Consider the following 14623-nt stretch of genomic DNA (forward strand, 5'->3'; position numbering starts at 1 on the left):
AAGTATTTTACACATATAGCCTCCTGTAAACTTCTCAACACCCTGTGTTACACTGTGGCTCAGAGAGTGTCATTGGCACCCTGCTAAACTCCCTGTCCCACTTCCTATGTCAAGGTGGGGCCATGTAACCAGCTATCACTAGGAAGGGGTGGGCCATAACAGTTCAAAGCTGGTCATGCTCTCTCATCACTCCTTCTCCGTATTCATCTGCGGGCCAAATGCCAGCGGTGGAAGATTCCAAAACCATCATTTGGCACCCGGGTCCCTGAAGAACTGTGGAATCGAGCTTCTCCTCTGACTCACGTTGGACTGTGACGTGAGTGAGAAATAAACCTCTACACTGTTCAGCACTGAACCCTGGAGATTGCTTCTTACAGCTGCGACCCTGACTGATACAGGTAACTACTATATGAATGACCATTCTTGCTCTGAGCAAATGCACCTGTCATCCTCTGCAGGATGCTCTCCCAGGCTTGCCCTGGTCGTCTGGGCCAGTGGTTTTCACACTGGGGTGGAAGGGCATTTGGGGTGAGACTGCACTCTTATGGCCTCCTCGCCCCTCTGGCCATCCATCCATATCCCCTTGAGTCAGTCACCCACACACTCCTAGCCAGTGGCTACGCCCACAGCCCAACCCTCCACAATCTCATTCATACATTTCCTTTGGCCAGCAACCCATCTGACCACTGATGAATCATTCATCCTCACAAAAGTCAACCATTCACATTCCATCGGCTGACTCTCCACACTCTCACTGGCCAGCCAGCCACACTTTTCACTAATCAGGAATCCACACCTCTACCGGTGTGGAGCCACCTGCACCTACTCTAGCAAGTGGCCTACAAACCCGCAGGGGCCCCCATGCTGCCTCCTGTGGTCAGTGGCCCTGGACCACAACTACTGCACTCACTCACCCCGGGGGCGGGTCACAGCCATGACCATGATGGGGACACCCACACCTGAGGCCAGGACCCAGATGCAGATGTTGATCAGCTTGGCCTTGGCGGGTGTGCGGAAGTCCAGGGCCTTGACAGGGTGGCAGACGGCAATATAGCGGTCAACACTCATCATGGTGAGGGTGAAGATGCTGGTGAACATATTGTAGTAGTCAATGGAGAGCACAGCCTTGCAGAGCAGTTCCCCGAAGGGCCATGTCTCCATCAGGTACTTGGCACTCTGGAAGGGCAGCGTGCTGGTGGCCAGTGCATCTGCCAAGGCCAGGTTGAAGATGTAGATGTTGGTGGCTGTCTTCATCTTAGTGTACCTTCAAAACAAGTGTGTGTGTAATTGTTCCCATTTCACAGATTTCAGTTTCACTTAAGACTCAGAGAGGGGAATGATTTGCCCAAGGTCATGCAAAAGGTCAGGGGCAGAGAGGTGGGATTAGAACCCTGAACCACCTGACTCAGCATCACCCCTTTTCACTACAGCAGATGCAAAAGGATTTCTCTGGCTGTGGCTGACTTTGGCAGAAGGTATTTTAGGAAAAGCCCTTCATCGTCTGAGGGGTACTAAGTAACATGGTTAAAAATAAAACTGGGCTCCAGAGGAAAACAGGTCTAGGTTCTAACCCCACTTGTACTATTTATTAACTGAGGGACTCTGGGCTAGTAACGTGAACTCTCTCAGCCTCTGTGCCTGTAACTGTAAAAAAGGGGGGGCGGGGGGTGATGTTTTACCAACCTCGTGTGGTGGTTGTGAAATGTCATGGGATGATATAGCACTTAGCCCTGAGCTCAAAGCACGGCAAGTGTTCAGTATATGATAGTTATTCTTCATCTATGAAGGATGAAGCTGGGGACTAGACGAGAGTGACCTGACCCTCTGGCTTCTGCCACTGACCTTTTGGAAATATGACTGGCTAGCTCTGAGGAAGGGGGTCTGCCTAGCAGACTGGCTGGGGCTTCACACCTCCTGGGGTGCCCTCTGCGGTGGACCGGGAGTCCCAGCCCTTCCTGTGGTCCCATCCAGACTTTCTTATCCCCAAGCAGCTGGACCCACCCATACATCCAACCCAGGGCATGAGCCCAGGTAACCAAGCCAGAGGTGTGCAACTGAGCCCTCCTGCACCTGAAACACCCCTCCATGCTCGACACTGCTCTGTGGCCACCTGCATCACACGGGCCCCTTGTTCGGCCACCATTTCCATCATGGCCGCCTTTGTACCAGGGCCTGTGCTGGGCAGTGGACAGCCTGGAGGAGGCTTCATACGCTGGGACACACTGTCCCAGTGCAGTGTGATCACTGCAGAAACACACAGGTACACCGAGGCAGGGATAAGGACTTCTTTCATGCCCCCAGAATGATGCGAGAAACCCAGAGAAAGAAGGGTTGCATGAGCGACTCCTCAAACTTCAGAGAAGGAGCCCCGAGAGATTGAGGGAAAGTGATTTTATGGAAGTGTGGTCCAAGGACTCCCTTCAGAATTCCTGGAACAGCAGATTCTTAGACCCCACCCTGGACCTACTAAATCTTAATCTTTGGCAACCAGGCCTGGGAATCCTCATTTTTTTTTTTTTTTTGTAGTAAGCTCGAGGCCCAACATGGGGCTTGAACTCATGACCCTGAGATCAAGAGTCGCATGCTCTACCGACTGAGCCATCCAGGCGCCCTGAGAATCTTCATCTTTAACAAGCACCACCCCCAAATGATTCTTATGCGCTCTAAAGTTTGAGAAACACTATGTGGCCTAAAGCCCATATTGAGAAAAGACAGGGAAACTGAAGCCCAGGGAGGTGGCATGACTCACCCAAGGTCACACGGCGACAGCGGCAGAGCCAAGGCAAGAACTTAGACCTTCTGACTCCCAGACCAGTGCTCTCTCTCCACTCTACCCCCCAGGGTGGAACCACACTGCATGCCTCTACCCCTCTAGAAACCCCCTGCTACCATGCCCAGCCCTGGGCACCCGGGATGTGCAGTGGTGCCCGTGAGAGCTGATGAATGCACAGAGTGCCCTCAATGTGTTTTGAATGACTGAATGAACTCATACCAGCTAAGGCTATTCCTTCATGAAGGGAAGTTTTGGGTTTGTTTTTGTTTTTTGTTTTTTTTTTTTGGTCTGATTCACTCATTGTCCTCCAGGGCCAGCATCTGTCTCACTCCCTCCCCAGGTAGCCGTCATTGGTCCTGGGGCTGGAGAAGCAAAAAGTTTTGCTCAGAGACAGCAGAATTTCAAGTCTCGGGAAGTCTGTCTTCAGCGGGGTGCGGGATCACAGCTGTGTGGGAGGCGGTCTCAACCCCACAGCTGACTCGTCTAATTTCGCTTCTTTTACGCAGAACAATTAGAGGCTGTTCTTTGCCTGCTATTTTGATTTGTGAGGATCCTTCAATTCCCAGAGGGGGCTGGGATGCTGGGAAGTGGGTGATGAAGCTGCTGTCGCTGGTCCAGGCGGGCTGAGAGGCACCGCACTGACTGCTGGGCAGAGCCGCAGAGGCTCCTGTCCTAACAAGCCGGCCCACCTCCCCCCCAAGCTAAACCGCTGCCAAGCCTGGCCCTACTGGCCTGAGACAAATCATGCCTCTCTCCTGCTTTCAACCCACTAGTGGCTCCCTGAGGTTCTCTCCGTATTCCATGAATTGGTCCCAGAACTTTCCCCTTGACAGATGGGCCTCGCCAGCATGCCCCACCACTGGCCTCTTTGCTGTGCCTTGGACATATCAAGCCCATTCCCACCTCAGGTCCTCCAGACTGCTGTTCCTTCTGCCTGGAACCCCACATTTTGCATGGCTTGTTCCTTCCCTTAATTTAGGACTCTATTCAAATGTCACCTCCTCAGGGAGGCCACACCTGGCCACCCTATCTAAAGTACCCCTCTCCCCACCATCTCTCTGTCTCCTTAAGTTGCTTCATTTTTCTTCATAGTATGAACCACCTCCTGACTTATACTTTTTTTCTCTCCATTTGCCTCTCTCACCCATGTATGCTCCCCAAAGGCAGGGGGCTCTGTCCATCTTGTTCCCTGCTCTATGGCTGGGCATACCAGTAGTGCCTGGCAAACAACAGGCCCTTGATAGACACTTGTTGTATGCAGGTCTTAGTCCAGGTCTCATCAGCTCTCACAGAAAACACGCAGCCCCCCCCTCCCCCACAATTCATCACCCAGGTAAGTCAGGGTGCTCACTACAAAAGTAGATTGCTCAGGATACTCTACTGCTTACAATTCTTCCATGGCTCCCCATTGCCATCTGATTGGAAATCAAACTCCTCAGACTGGCATTCCATCGGGGTGGCCTCCTTTCCCACAGTACCTTCCATGTCCAGCCACACCTGTAGTTCCTCAGATGTCCAGTCTAGCATGCCCTCCCTGCTATGGACAGCCACTGCAATGGTTTGGTGGGAATCCTTTACACACACACACACACACACACACACACACACACACACACACAGTTTTGTTGTTGTTGTTGTTGTTGTTTTTGACAGAGAGAGAGACAAAATGAGAGAGGGAACACGAGCAGGGGGAGTGGGGGAGGAAGAAGCAGGCTTCCCGCAGAGCAGGGAGCCCGATGTGAGGCTCAATCCCAGGACCCTGGGATCATGACCTGAGCCGAACGCAGATGCTTAACGACTGAGCCACTCAGGCGCCCCACACACAGCTTTTTATAAAAGTTTACTTCTGCCAATGTAATACAATTATGTTGTGTAAAAAAGTAATACTATAATGAAAACAGGTTCCTCACTGCTCTTTCCTGCTCCCCAGAGGCAACCATTTTTAATATTTTTATTCTTCTGGGGATTGTCTCCATAATTCTAAATAATGAGCTTAAATGGCCATTTCCTAATTTATCAGTTTTACACAGTACGTGTTGAAGTTTGTATCAGTTAAGCCAGGCTACACGGCAGTAACAAATAATCCCAAAATCTCAGTGGCTTCACGCGATAAAGGTTTATTTCTCATCCTTGCAGAGTCCATGCAGTGTTTCTAGGACTAAATCCCATGAGGCAATGCCAGCCTGTTTCAATCTTGTGGTTCTGCCATCTTAACCCAAGACCTCCTTAATCACCACAGAGGGAGAAGAGACAGCTGCAGGATCATCTAAGCTTCATTCTAGCAGCAACACAGCATTTCCACCTGAAGCTGAGTGACTGGTCATGTGGCCCCACCCAACTACAAGGGGTTGAGAAGTACAGTCTTCTATATGCCCAGAAGCAAGAAGAACCAGATATTAGTGAACACTAGTAATGTCTTCCACAACCGCTAATACAGTAGATGACTATTAACTCTTATACTACCCAGCTCCACTTCCTTTCTCCATCCTTTCATATAGTCTTATCACAACTTCTAAATTCTTATATTAAAATTTGGGGGTTACATTCTTTCTTTTAGGGTATACACTCTTATGACTTTATATTGTCCATTGCTGAACCAAATGGTATACTATAATTACATTTATTTTCTGTACCTATTTTTGTTTTTCCTGGAGTTAATAATTGCCTCTTTTTTCCTCAATTCTATGTACACATTGTTAAATCTCCTCAAACATTCTAGCAGATCTGTAAAATGCTTTGTCCATATAGTCACATAAGCTATCAGCTACTTTTGTTTTCCTAGTGATCCACCTCCTGGAGCCTTCCTCCTCCCTTTCAATTTGGCACTGGTTGCTTTCTAGACCAGCTGCATACCTGTCCTACTATGTTGAAGAACCTGCTTCCTGGTTTGCAATTCTTTTCTATCTTGGTCTATGCCCTCATTTTGGTGAAACACATCTTCTAGTCACTTCCTAAGAAAGGGCACATAGGAAGTAACATTTTTATATCTTTGCATGTCTGAGAATGTCTTTATTCTATGCTCACTTCTAATTTCCTTGACTATATGTGGAATAGTAGATTGGAAATAATTTTCCACCAGAATTTTGAAGCCATGACTCCCTCATCTTCTAGCTTCCAGTGCTGCCACTGAGGTATCTGAAACCATTCTGATTCCTGATGATGTGTATATAATCTGTTCTCCCCACCTCCAAAACTTTTAGGATCTTCTCTTTATCCCTGGTATTCTGACATTTTGTGATGATATGCCTTAGGGTGGTTCTTTTTCATTTGTATTGGGCCCTCTCATTCTGAAGATTCATGTCCTTCAGTATGAAATATCCTTACTTCATTTCTTTGATAATTAACTCCCCTCTGCTTTCTCTGGAATCCCTAGAAAATTGTCAGTCAGATATTGGGCCTCTTGATTGACCCTTTAATTTTCTTATCTTTTCCATTTTCCATCTCTTTGTCTGTTTGGTACATCCTCTGGGAAATCTTCTTTTCATACCTCTCAACCTTTCTATTGACTTTTTAATTTTATTTTGGCTCTCATGTTTTATTTTCCCAGTGTCACTTCTTCTTCTTTTATTATTTCTTTTTTATATATCATTTATAGCATCTTATTTCATGGATACAATATCTTCTCTTATTTCTCTGAGGATACCAATAATTTTTGCTTTCTATTTTCTTCTGCTTACTGCATTGTCTATTTGCTTCAAACATTGTTTGTCTACTTGCCCTCCCTCTTTTATCCTAGAGACTTCCTTCAAATATCTAGTGATATGTGACTAAAGGTTGATCTTTTTTGAAAGACTTCATTTATTTATTTGAGAGTGAGAGAGAGAGAGAGAGAGCATGAGAAGGGGGAGGGTCAGAGGAAGAAGCAGACTCCCCGCTGAGCAGGGAGCCTGATGCAAGGCTCGATCCCAGGACCCTGGGATCATGACCTGAGCTGAAGGCAGATGCTTAACTGACTGAGCTACCCAAGTGCCCCAAAAAGGTTGATCTTTGAGTAAAGCACTAAATAACTAATTGGCAGCCCTGTGTGTGTGTGTGCGTGCACACGTGCACACACATGTGCACACATCAGTGTGGGGGTCCTGTCAACTGGTGGGCCTCATTGTAAGGGAACTGGGCAGAAACTAAGCTTTTATATTGGGGAATATCTAAATATCAGGGTCAGCATGTGTCTTCTCTGGGGCCTTGAGAAAAGAATCCTCCAAACCTCCAGCATACTTCTGGCTGTCAGGATTATGGTAGCAGAGCTGGAGGAGGAGTCTGTGGACCTCCTCCCCACTTTCCATTTGGTATCTCACTCTGACCCTTTCTGTGTCTGCTGGCCCCTAGTTCAGAGTTCTTCCAGGTTAACTTCTCAAGGGAAAAACCCTTAACCTCTTGCAGAGTGGAGGGTTACTCACCTGATTGTGCAGCATACTGGGGCGGGGGGGGGGGGGAGGCACTAAGGGTCTCAATGCTCCCTCTATAGATAATCCATCTTCTGCCCCTGTTTTCAGTCCCACACCTCACCCCTGCTCAGCCTGTTACTCCCCTTCAAATTGCTTTTCATCATCCAAATATGTGTTGATATCTCTTAAGGAACATAAACTGAGGCACAAGAGATGAAGTAATTTGCCCAAGCTTACACGACCAGTAAGTAGCAGAGCTGGTATTTAATTCAGGCTGTCTAGTGCCAACATGTGGTAATGACTTTGCTATACCGCCCCTCAGTGCATGTTACCTTCCTTCCTGTCCCCAGCCCATCCCATAGTTAGTGAAAAAGTCAAGGAATGTGAATTTACTATAGGCTGAGGTTTGTTCACTCTTCCAACAGGTATTAATCAAGTATCTGGTATGTGCCAGGCACTGAGTAAGGAATATAGGAGTGAAAATGACAGTCTAGTTTCTTAAAATTTATGGTCTTAGGGAGGGATCAGACATTGAACAAACTGCTACACTAATTAATATACAGTTACCCACTATTACTGCTCTACCATGAAGGATAAGAACAGGGTATAGTGATGGACACTACCCAGCAGGAGTGTGAGGGAGGTTTGTGGAAGGAATCTGGCTTATGTCGGAAGGTCAACAATGGCTTCTCTGAGCATGTGTGCTATGAACTGAGTTGTAAGAAGAGACATCCAGAAGGTTGCTCCTCTCTCTCCCTTTCCCTCCCCGCCCCCTTGCCAAGTGAAGACACAGCAAGAAAGTAGCCATCTAGAAGCCAGAAAGAAAACTCTCATCAGAAACTGACCATGCTGGCACCTTAATCTGCCATTTTTAGCCTCCAGAACTGTGAGAAAATACATTTCTATTGTTTAAGCTACTCAATGTATTGTATTTTGTTATGGTAGTTTGAGCTAAGAAAAGGTGACATTTATACCAGGTTGGAAAGAATGAGAAGGAGTCAGCCAGGTGAAAATAAGGAGGTAGGTTGTTTCAAGCAGAAAGAACAGCATGTGCAAAGACCCTGTGACAGGAAAGAGCTTAATGAGAGGCAGGAATGGTCAGACATTAAGTGTGACTAAATGACAGTAAGCCCGAGAAGAAGCAACAGAAGATTCAGCAGGGAAAAGTCAGCAGGGGTCAAATCATGCACAACAAAAAGTTTGGGTTTTATTCTGAGTGCAGCGGGAAGCCACTGGAGATTCTAAGCAAGGGAGTGATGTGGTTTGATTTATGTGTGTTTCTTAGAAGATCACTTTGACTACTGTGTAGAAGCTAGATGAAGGGAAGAACAAGACTGGGTGAGAGACTGAACTTTCTGGAAAGATAAATCATTTACTGTCCCACCCCTCAAAACCCTACTGTTGGCCTCTACTTTTTTTTTCTATTTCAAAAAAGTTGTAGATATGACATTAGACCCTTACCTTATACCATATAAAAAATTAACTCAAAATGGGGGCACCTGGGTGGCTCAGTCATTAAGCGTCTGCCCTCAGCTCAGGTCATGATCCCAGTGTCTTGGGATCGAGCCCCACATCAGGCTCCCTGCTCAGTGGGAAGCCTGTTTCTCCCTCTCCCACTCCTCCTGCTTGTGTTCCCTCTCTCGCTATGTCTCTCTGTAAAATAAATAAAATCTTTTTAAAAAATTAACTCAAAATGGATGAAAGACCTAAATGTAAAACTATAATGCTCATAGAAGAAAACATAGGAGGAAAAGCTACATGACACTGGATTTGGCAATGATTTCTTGGATATGACACCAAAAGCACAAAAGAAAAACAGATAAACTGGACTATATCAAAATTAAACAATTTGGTGTGGTGCCTGGGTGGCTCAGTTGGGTTGAGCAACCAACTCTTGATTTCAGCACGGGTCATGATTCCGGGATCCTGGGACTGAGCCCTGCATCAGGCTCCATGCTCAGTAGGAAGACTGCTTCTGAATTCTCCCTCTCCCTCTGCTTCTCCCCACCTCTAAAATAAATAAATGTCAACAATTTGGTGCATAAAAGGACACTATCAACAGAGTAAAAAGGCCACAGAGAATGGGAGAAAATATTTGCAAATCACATACCCAATAAGGGGTTAATATGCAGCATAGATAAAGAACTTCTACAAATCAATACTAAAAAAAAAGCAAACAACTGGATTTAAAAATGGGCAAAGGACTTGAATATACATCTCCCTGAAGATATAAAAATGGCCAATAAGCATATAAAGAGATGCCCAACATCATTAGTCATCAGGAAAATCAAAGCCACAATGAGATACCACTTGACACCTATTAGGATGACTAAACTATCAACGAAACAGAGGGGCACCTGGGTGGCTCAGTTGGTTAAGTGTCCAACTCTTGATTTTGGCTCAGGGTGATGGGACTGAGCCCTTCTTCAGGTTCCACATTCAGTGGGGAGTCCGTTTGGGATTCTCCCTCTCCCTCTGCTCCCCCTCACGCTCTCATGCTAGCATGCATGCTTGCTCTAATAAATAAATAAATATTTAAAAAAAAACAGACAATAACAAGTGTTGACAAGGATGTGGAGAAATTGGTGCACTTTTGGTGGGAATATGATATGGTGCAGCCACTGTGGAAAACAGTATGGCGATTCCTCAAAAAACTGAAAACAGAATGTCATATGGTCCAATAATTCCACTTCTGGGTACATACCCAAAAGCATGAAGAGCAGGGTCTCAAAGAGGTATCTGTATACATTCAAACAAGTACTTTTCATAATAGCCAAAAGGTGGAAGCAATCCAAATGTCTACTGACAAATGAATGGATAAACAAGATGTGGTCTATACATACAAAAGAACATTATTCAGCCTTAAAAAGGAAGGAAATTCTGACACACGCTATGACATGCATGAGCCTTGAGGACACGGTACCACGTGAAATAAGCCAGTGACAAAAGGCCAAAAACCTCTATGATTCCACCGATAATGAGGTACTTAGAGTAGTCCAATTCACAGAGGCAGAAAGTAGAATGGGGATTATCAGGAGCTGGGGGAAGACAGAATGGAGAATTATTATTTAATGGGGACAGAGTTTCAGTTGGGGAAGATGAAGAAAGTTCTAGAGATGGGTGGTGGTGATGGCTGCATAACAGTGTGAATGTGCTTCATGTACTTAAAAATGGTGAAAATGGTAAATTTTATGTTATGTGTATTTTACCACAATAAAAAAAAAAAAGGATGTGACTCACGTGCCGTCACTGTGTGTTCCCCAAGTTGAAGAGTGTGGTGCAGGAATCCCTTAGAGCCCTTCAGATCTTGGCTCCACAACATACAGGACTGTGGGATCTTGGGTAAATGACTTCACCTCTCTGAATCTATTACCTCGTTGGCAATTTCGGTGTAATTGGCTTTTCAGGAGCAACACATGCGAAAGTATCTAGCTAACTAGCTGGCGCGTAGACAAGAACAAGCAGCCCTTTTGGGTTTTTTCCCCTGATATCGTTCTGCTTTTTTCTCATAGGGTTCCCATTGGATCCAACCCTGGGGGTGAGGACAGTAAGCCTGGTGAACCTCTACTGACTCTGAGATTCCTTGGGAAATCCTTTGCTTTCTTCCTAAGTCGAAATCCTCCATTAGGTCATCTTGAATTATGCAGCTGCTAGGGAATGTGCTCCCAGCCACGTGTCTCAGTCCTCAGGGAGGCTTCCTTCAGAAGAAGCACTGAGTGGCCGGCCATGTTCATGTCACAGCTTTATGCCCTTCGCATCGTGTCGGACAAGCCCCACTGGCAGGGAAGATCACCCTCACCTCAGTCTGACGGAGACAGGGTGTGCTCTGTGTCTGAAGCACATCAAGTCCACATGTGCTCTTGGGCCTCCGGGGAGCTGTGCTTCTCAGCTGACAAGTAAGCCCCTAGTAAGAATTTTCTTCCCCAAGCAAAGCCAGGGCCCTTGGTTAGAGCGGCCGGTGAGTGGCAGGTGCTCAGAGGTTAAACCGTTCCCGCCTTCATGCAAGGCCTGCCTGGGACCGGTCTGACAGCTTTGGGTGGGTTGTCTGTGTTCTGTAAGCAATATTCTCTGAATATCTTTTCTTCCATGGGCCAGGCACTGTGCCAAAAACAGTGAATGCACGATTTTATTTTATTTCATCCCCACTGCAAGCCTGAGTGCTAACGCCACCCTCATCCCACAGAGGAGCTAAGGTAGATGGCGCACCCAAATTCACGCGGCTGGGAACACCAACTCAGATCTGGTCTCCAGAGCCCACGCCTCCCTGCCACCTGCACTAGCTCAGCAAACCGTGGATGTGCGGAGGGTCCCGGTCTGGATGCCAAGACCAAGTGGGGTAAACGTTTGGACATGCGCTGGCTCCACAGTGTTCTTCTGCTCCTCACACCTTCCTCCACCCTGCTACGGTCAAGGGGGTTGGAGACAATCTGCTCACACTCCAGGTGGGGCTGGGGGGAGACAGACCTACAAACATCAGAAAAATGTCACAGGCACCGTGACAAGGCCTGAGGAAAAGAGGTGCATTCAGAACAAAACGTACACCTCTGGTCGGAAGGGGTTGGCAACCGGTATTTATGGGCAACAACTCTGTGCCAGGTCTTTCCCAGGCATGAGTTCGCGTACCCCTTATATCTAAGACGTGCCCAGCACAGGGACAACATGTTCCTTCATTTACTCCTCCCAGCACCCACACAGGGTAGAGAGAATTTATGATTCCCCAGTAACAAGGAGCAGTAAAGGGACTTGCCCAAGGCTGCGGAGTCGGAAAGAGGCTGAGTGGAGATTCAAACAGAGTGCTTTTCCCCAGAACCCCAGCTCCTTCCCCTTGATTTCCGTTTCAAGCTTCTCCCCTGTGCACCTCTCACAGACTCTCTTTGACAGTTAAAATATAAGCTCCCCAAAGGCCTGGCCTTTGTCTTGCTCCCCACTAGGCACCTAGAACCTACAGCAGTCCCTGGCACAAATAACGGGTTCAACACACATTTGGGAAATGAGTAAGTGTCCCGTGCATCTTCCACACCAGACTGGGACATGCTTCGGGGAGGAACCATGTCCCCTCCATGCTGTATCCCAGGATCAGCCCAAGGCCAGGTCAGAGGGGACACGGTTTACTGGAGGACGCCCAGTGGGACAGAGGAGTCCAGGTGCCTGAGCCTTGAAAGTAACCAGCCACAGACTGAAGAGCTCAGACCAGGACAATTCCTCCTCCCCAGCCCCCTCCTCCCTTCCATCCTCAACCCAGAACAACACAGGTTCCCTGAAGGACACCTGAGCCTGACCCTGCTCGCCCTGAATCCAAAGCAACTCAGTTCTACCGTGGCCAAAGGAAATGTCAAATCATTTATCCAGAGTAGCTCATTTGTTTCTAACTAAGCTGAGGGGCATGTTTTCCACTCATGCACCACAGCCCATGAGGATCAAAGTAAGGGCAAGAGACTTGAAAACAAAACCAGTAACAGCAGCAAGGTAAGAGCACCAACCCTCGGTCAGACTGACCTTGTGGCACCTCAGGGACAAATAGAACAAAATGGCCTCAGGCTCGATCAAAACTCATTTGGTTCCAAACAGCATGGATTGCTGGCGTATTTCGAATTAACTTGGTTCCAAACCCTTTTTGAGAGCTCAAAAATAATAGCTGCTCACTATGAAATGTTCAAACAACATAGAATCATTTAATAAAGAAAATTTAAAACCACTATTAATATTCCAGACCACTGTTACAGATAACATGCAAACACTCATACCGTTTTATATAAACGGGATCTTGCTTTAATACTGTTATATAACCTGTTTCTTTCTCTCAAAACTATGCTGTGACCATCTCTCTATGTCCATAGATACAAATTAATATAATTTTTGGTGACCCCTGTGATTCTAATCCAGAGGTCAACAGACTTTTTCTGTAAAGGGCCAGAGGGTAAATATTTTAGGCTTTCAGGCCACAGAGGATCTCTGTTGCACATTCTTGTTTTCTCTTTTACAACCCTTTCAAAGTACAAAAACTATTTATAGCTCAAGGACCACACAACAACAGACTGCAGGCCAGATCTAGTCTCACTTGTGGACACTGAAGCTACTGCATGAAATTACTTAACAAATCCCCTATTGAAAGATATGTAGGTTGTTTCCACTTTTTTGCTATTATAAATAACACTGTGATAAACACCTTTGTGCACACAGATATCTGTTGATCTCCTGGGGAAAAATTCCTGGAATCTCAGAGCTAGAAAGCAACTTCACAGTGAGGGCATTCCCTCTAAGGCCCTCCAAACAAATGGCTATGCAGTTTCTGCTTCAGTATGTCCAGAGATGGGGGACTCACCACCTGCAGGCACAATCCACCCTGTTGTTGGGACCACATGCAGAGTAAGCAAGTTCTCTCTCTTTTTTCGAGCCAAGGGCTGTCTCTTTCTCAGCTGGCACAATTTTCCCTGGTTCTGCTCACGGAATCAGAGTCTAAAACTAACCCTTCTGCCTTCCATGTGTTGGAAAATGGCAGGGGTTAAAGTCCACGCATGCCGGGCGCCTGAGTGGCTCAGTTGGTTGGGCGACTGCCTTCGGCTCAGGTCATGATCCTGGAGTCCCGGGATCGAGTCCCACATCGGGCTCCCTACTCAGCAGGGAGTCTGCTTCTCCCTCTGACCCTCTTCCCTCTCATGCTCTCTACCTCTCAGTCTCTCTCAAATAAATAAATAAAATCTTTAAAAAAAAAAAAAAGTCCACGCATGCCTCATCCAGCTGTGCTGAGACCAGAGTGAATACAAGGAAGTGCTCAGTGCACGTTGGCCATTATGGCTGCTTGGGTTAGCTGCCTGCTCAGCACCATGTGGCCATTCCTCGGCGCCCTCATCTTGGGTTATTCTGGCACACTTCTGAGTGTGATCATCCGAGGACAGAGGATATCACCCTCTTGGGTTAATGGAAGGCCAAAGACGATGCAGGTCAGCTACCAGGTGGGCACACAGATGGTGCTCAGGCCTGGCCTTCTCCCATCTCCCCAGGCAAATAAGTGAGGCCAACGCCATCTTCTGTGGGAGCTAGAACCTCAAATCCTTTCATGTGGACATATGCCCCAGCCAGCAGGGCCGGCCCCTGTGGACAGGTGTCCAGGTTTGTGCCCCATGGCTAGCCCCATCCACCCATATCCAGATGCGCTCTTCAGTGTTTCCGAGCTCACCGCTCACTGCCAGTGCAAATACCAGCTTAAACTGCACCCCCCCCGTCACACAAGTCCCCGAGCTGGCCTCCTTAACTCACAACTGTGTTCATCTCCTTCTCCTTCTAAACTGCTCCAGAAATTCCCCACCCCCTGCACGTCTACACTGCAGGCCAGGGATTTGGCAGATACCATCACCACCAAGTCTTTAATAACCGTGGTGGGTTGGATGGTGGCCCCGAGAAGGACAAGTCCACGTCCAACCCCTAGTGCCTGTATGTACTGACTTTACTTGGAAAAAGGGTCTTT

General features: G+C 47.2%; 1 protein-coding gene across 1 annotated transcript in view; it reads right to left on the bottom strand.

Annotated features, from left to right (window-relative positions):
* Positions 1-14623, bottom strand: part of OPRD1 (opioid receptor delta 1) — a 38964-nt gene that overhangs the window by 8224 nt on the left and 16117 nt on the right. The window contains exon 2 of the mRNA XM_025856040.2: positions 915-1264. Coding sequence (XP_025711825.1) covers positions 915-1264 — 350 coding nt within the window. The remainder of the gene's footprint in view (positions 1-914; positions 1265-14623) is intronic.

Source organism: Callorhinus ursinus, unplaced genomic scaffold (assembly GCF_003265705.2).
Source record: "Callorhinus ursinus isolate GAN/ISIS: 27379988/994484 unplaced genomic scaffold, GSC_fseal_2.0 scaffold18, whole genome shotgun sequence".
NCBI lineage: Eukaryota > Metazoa > Chordata > Mammalia > Carnivora > Otariidae > Callorhinus > Callorhinus ursinus.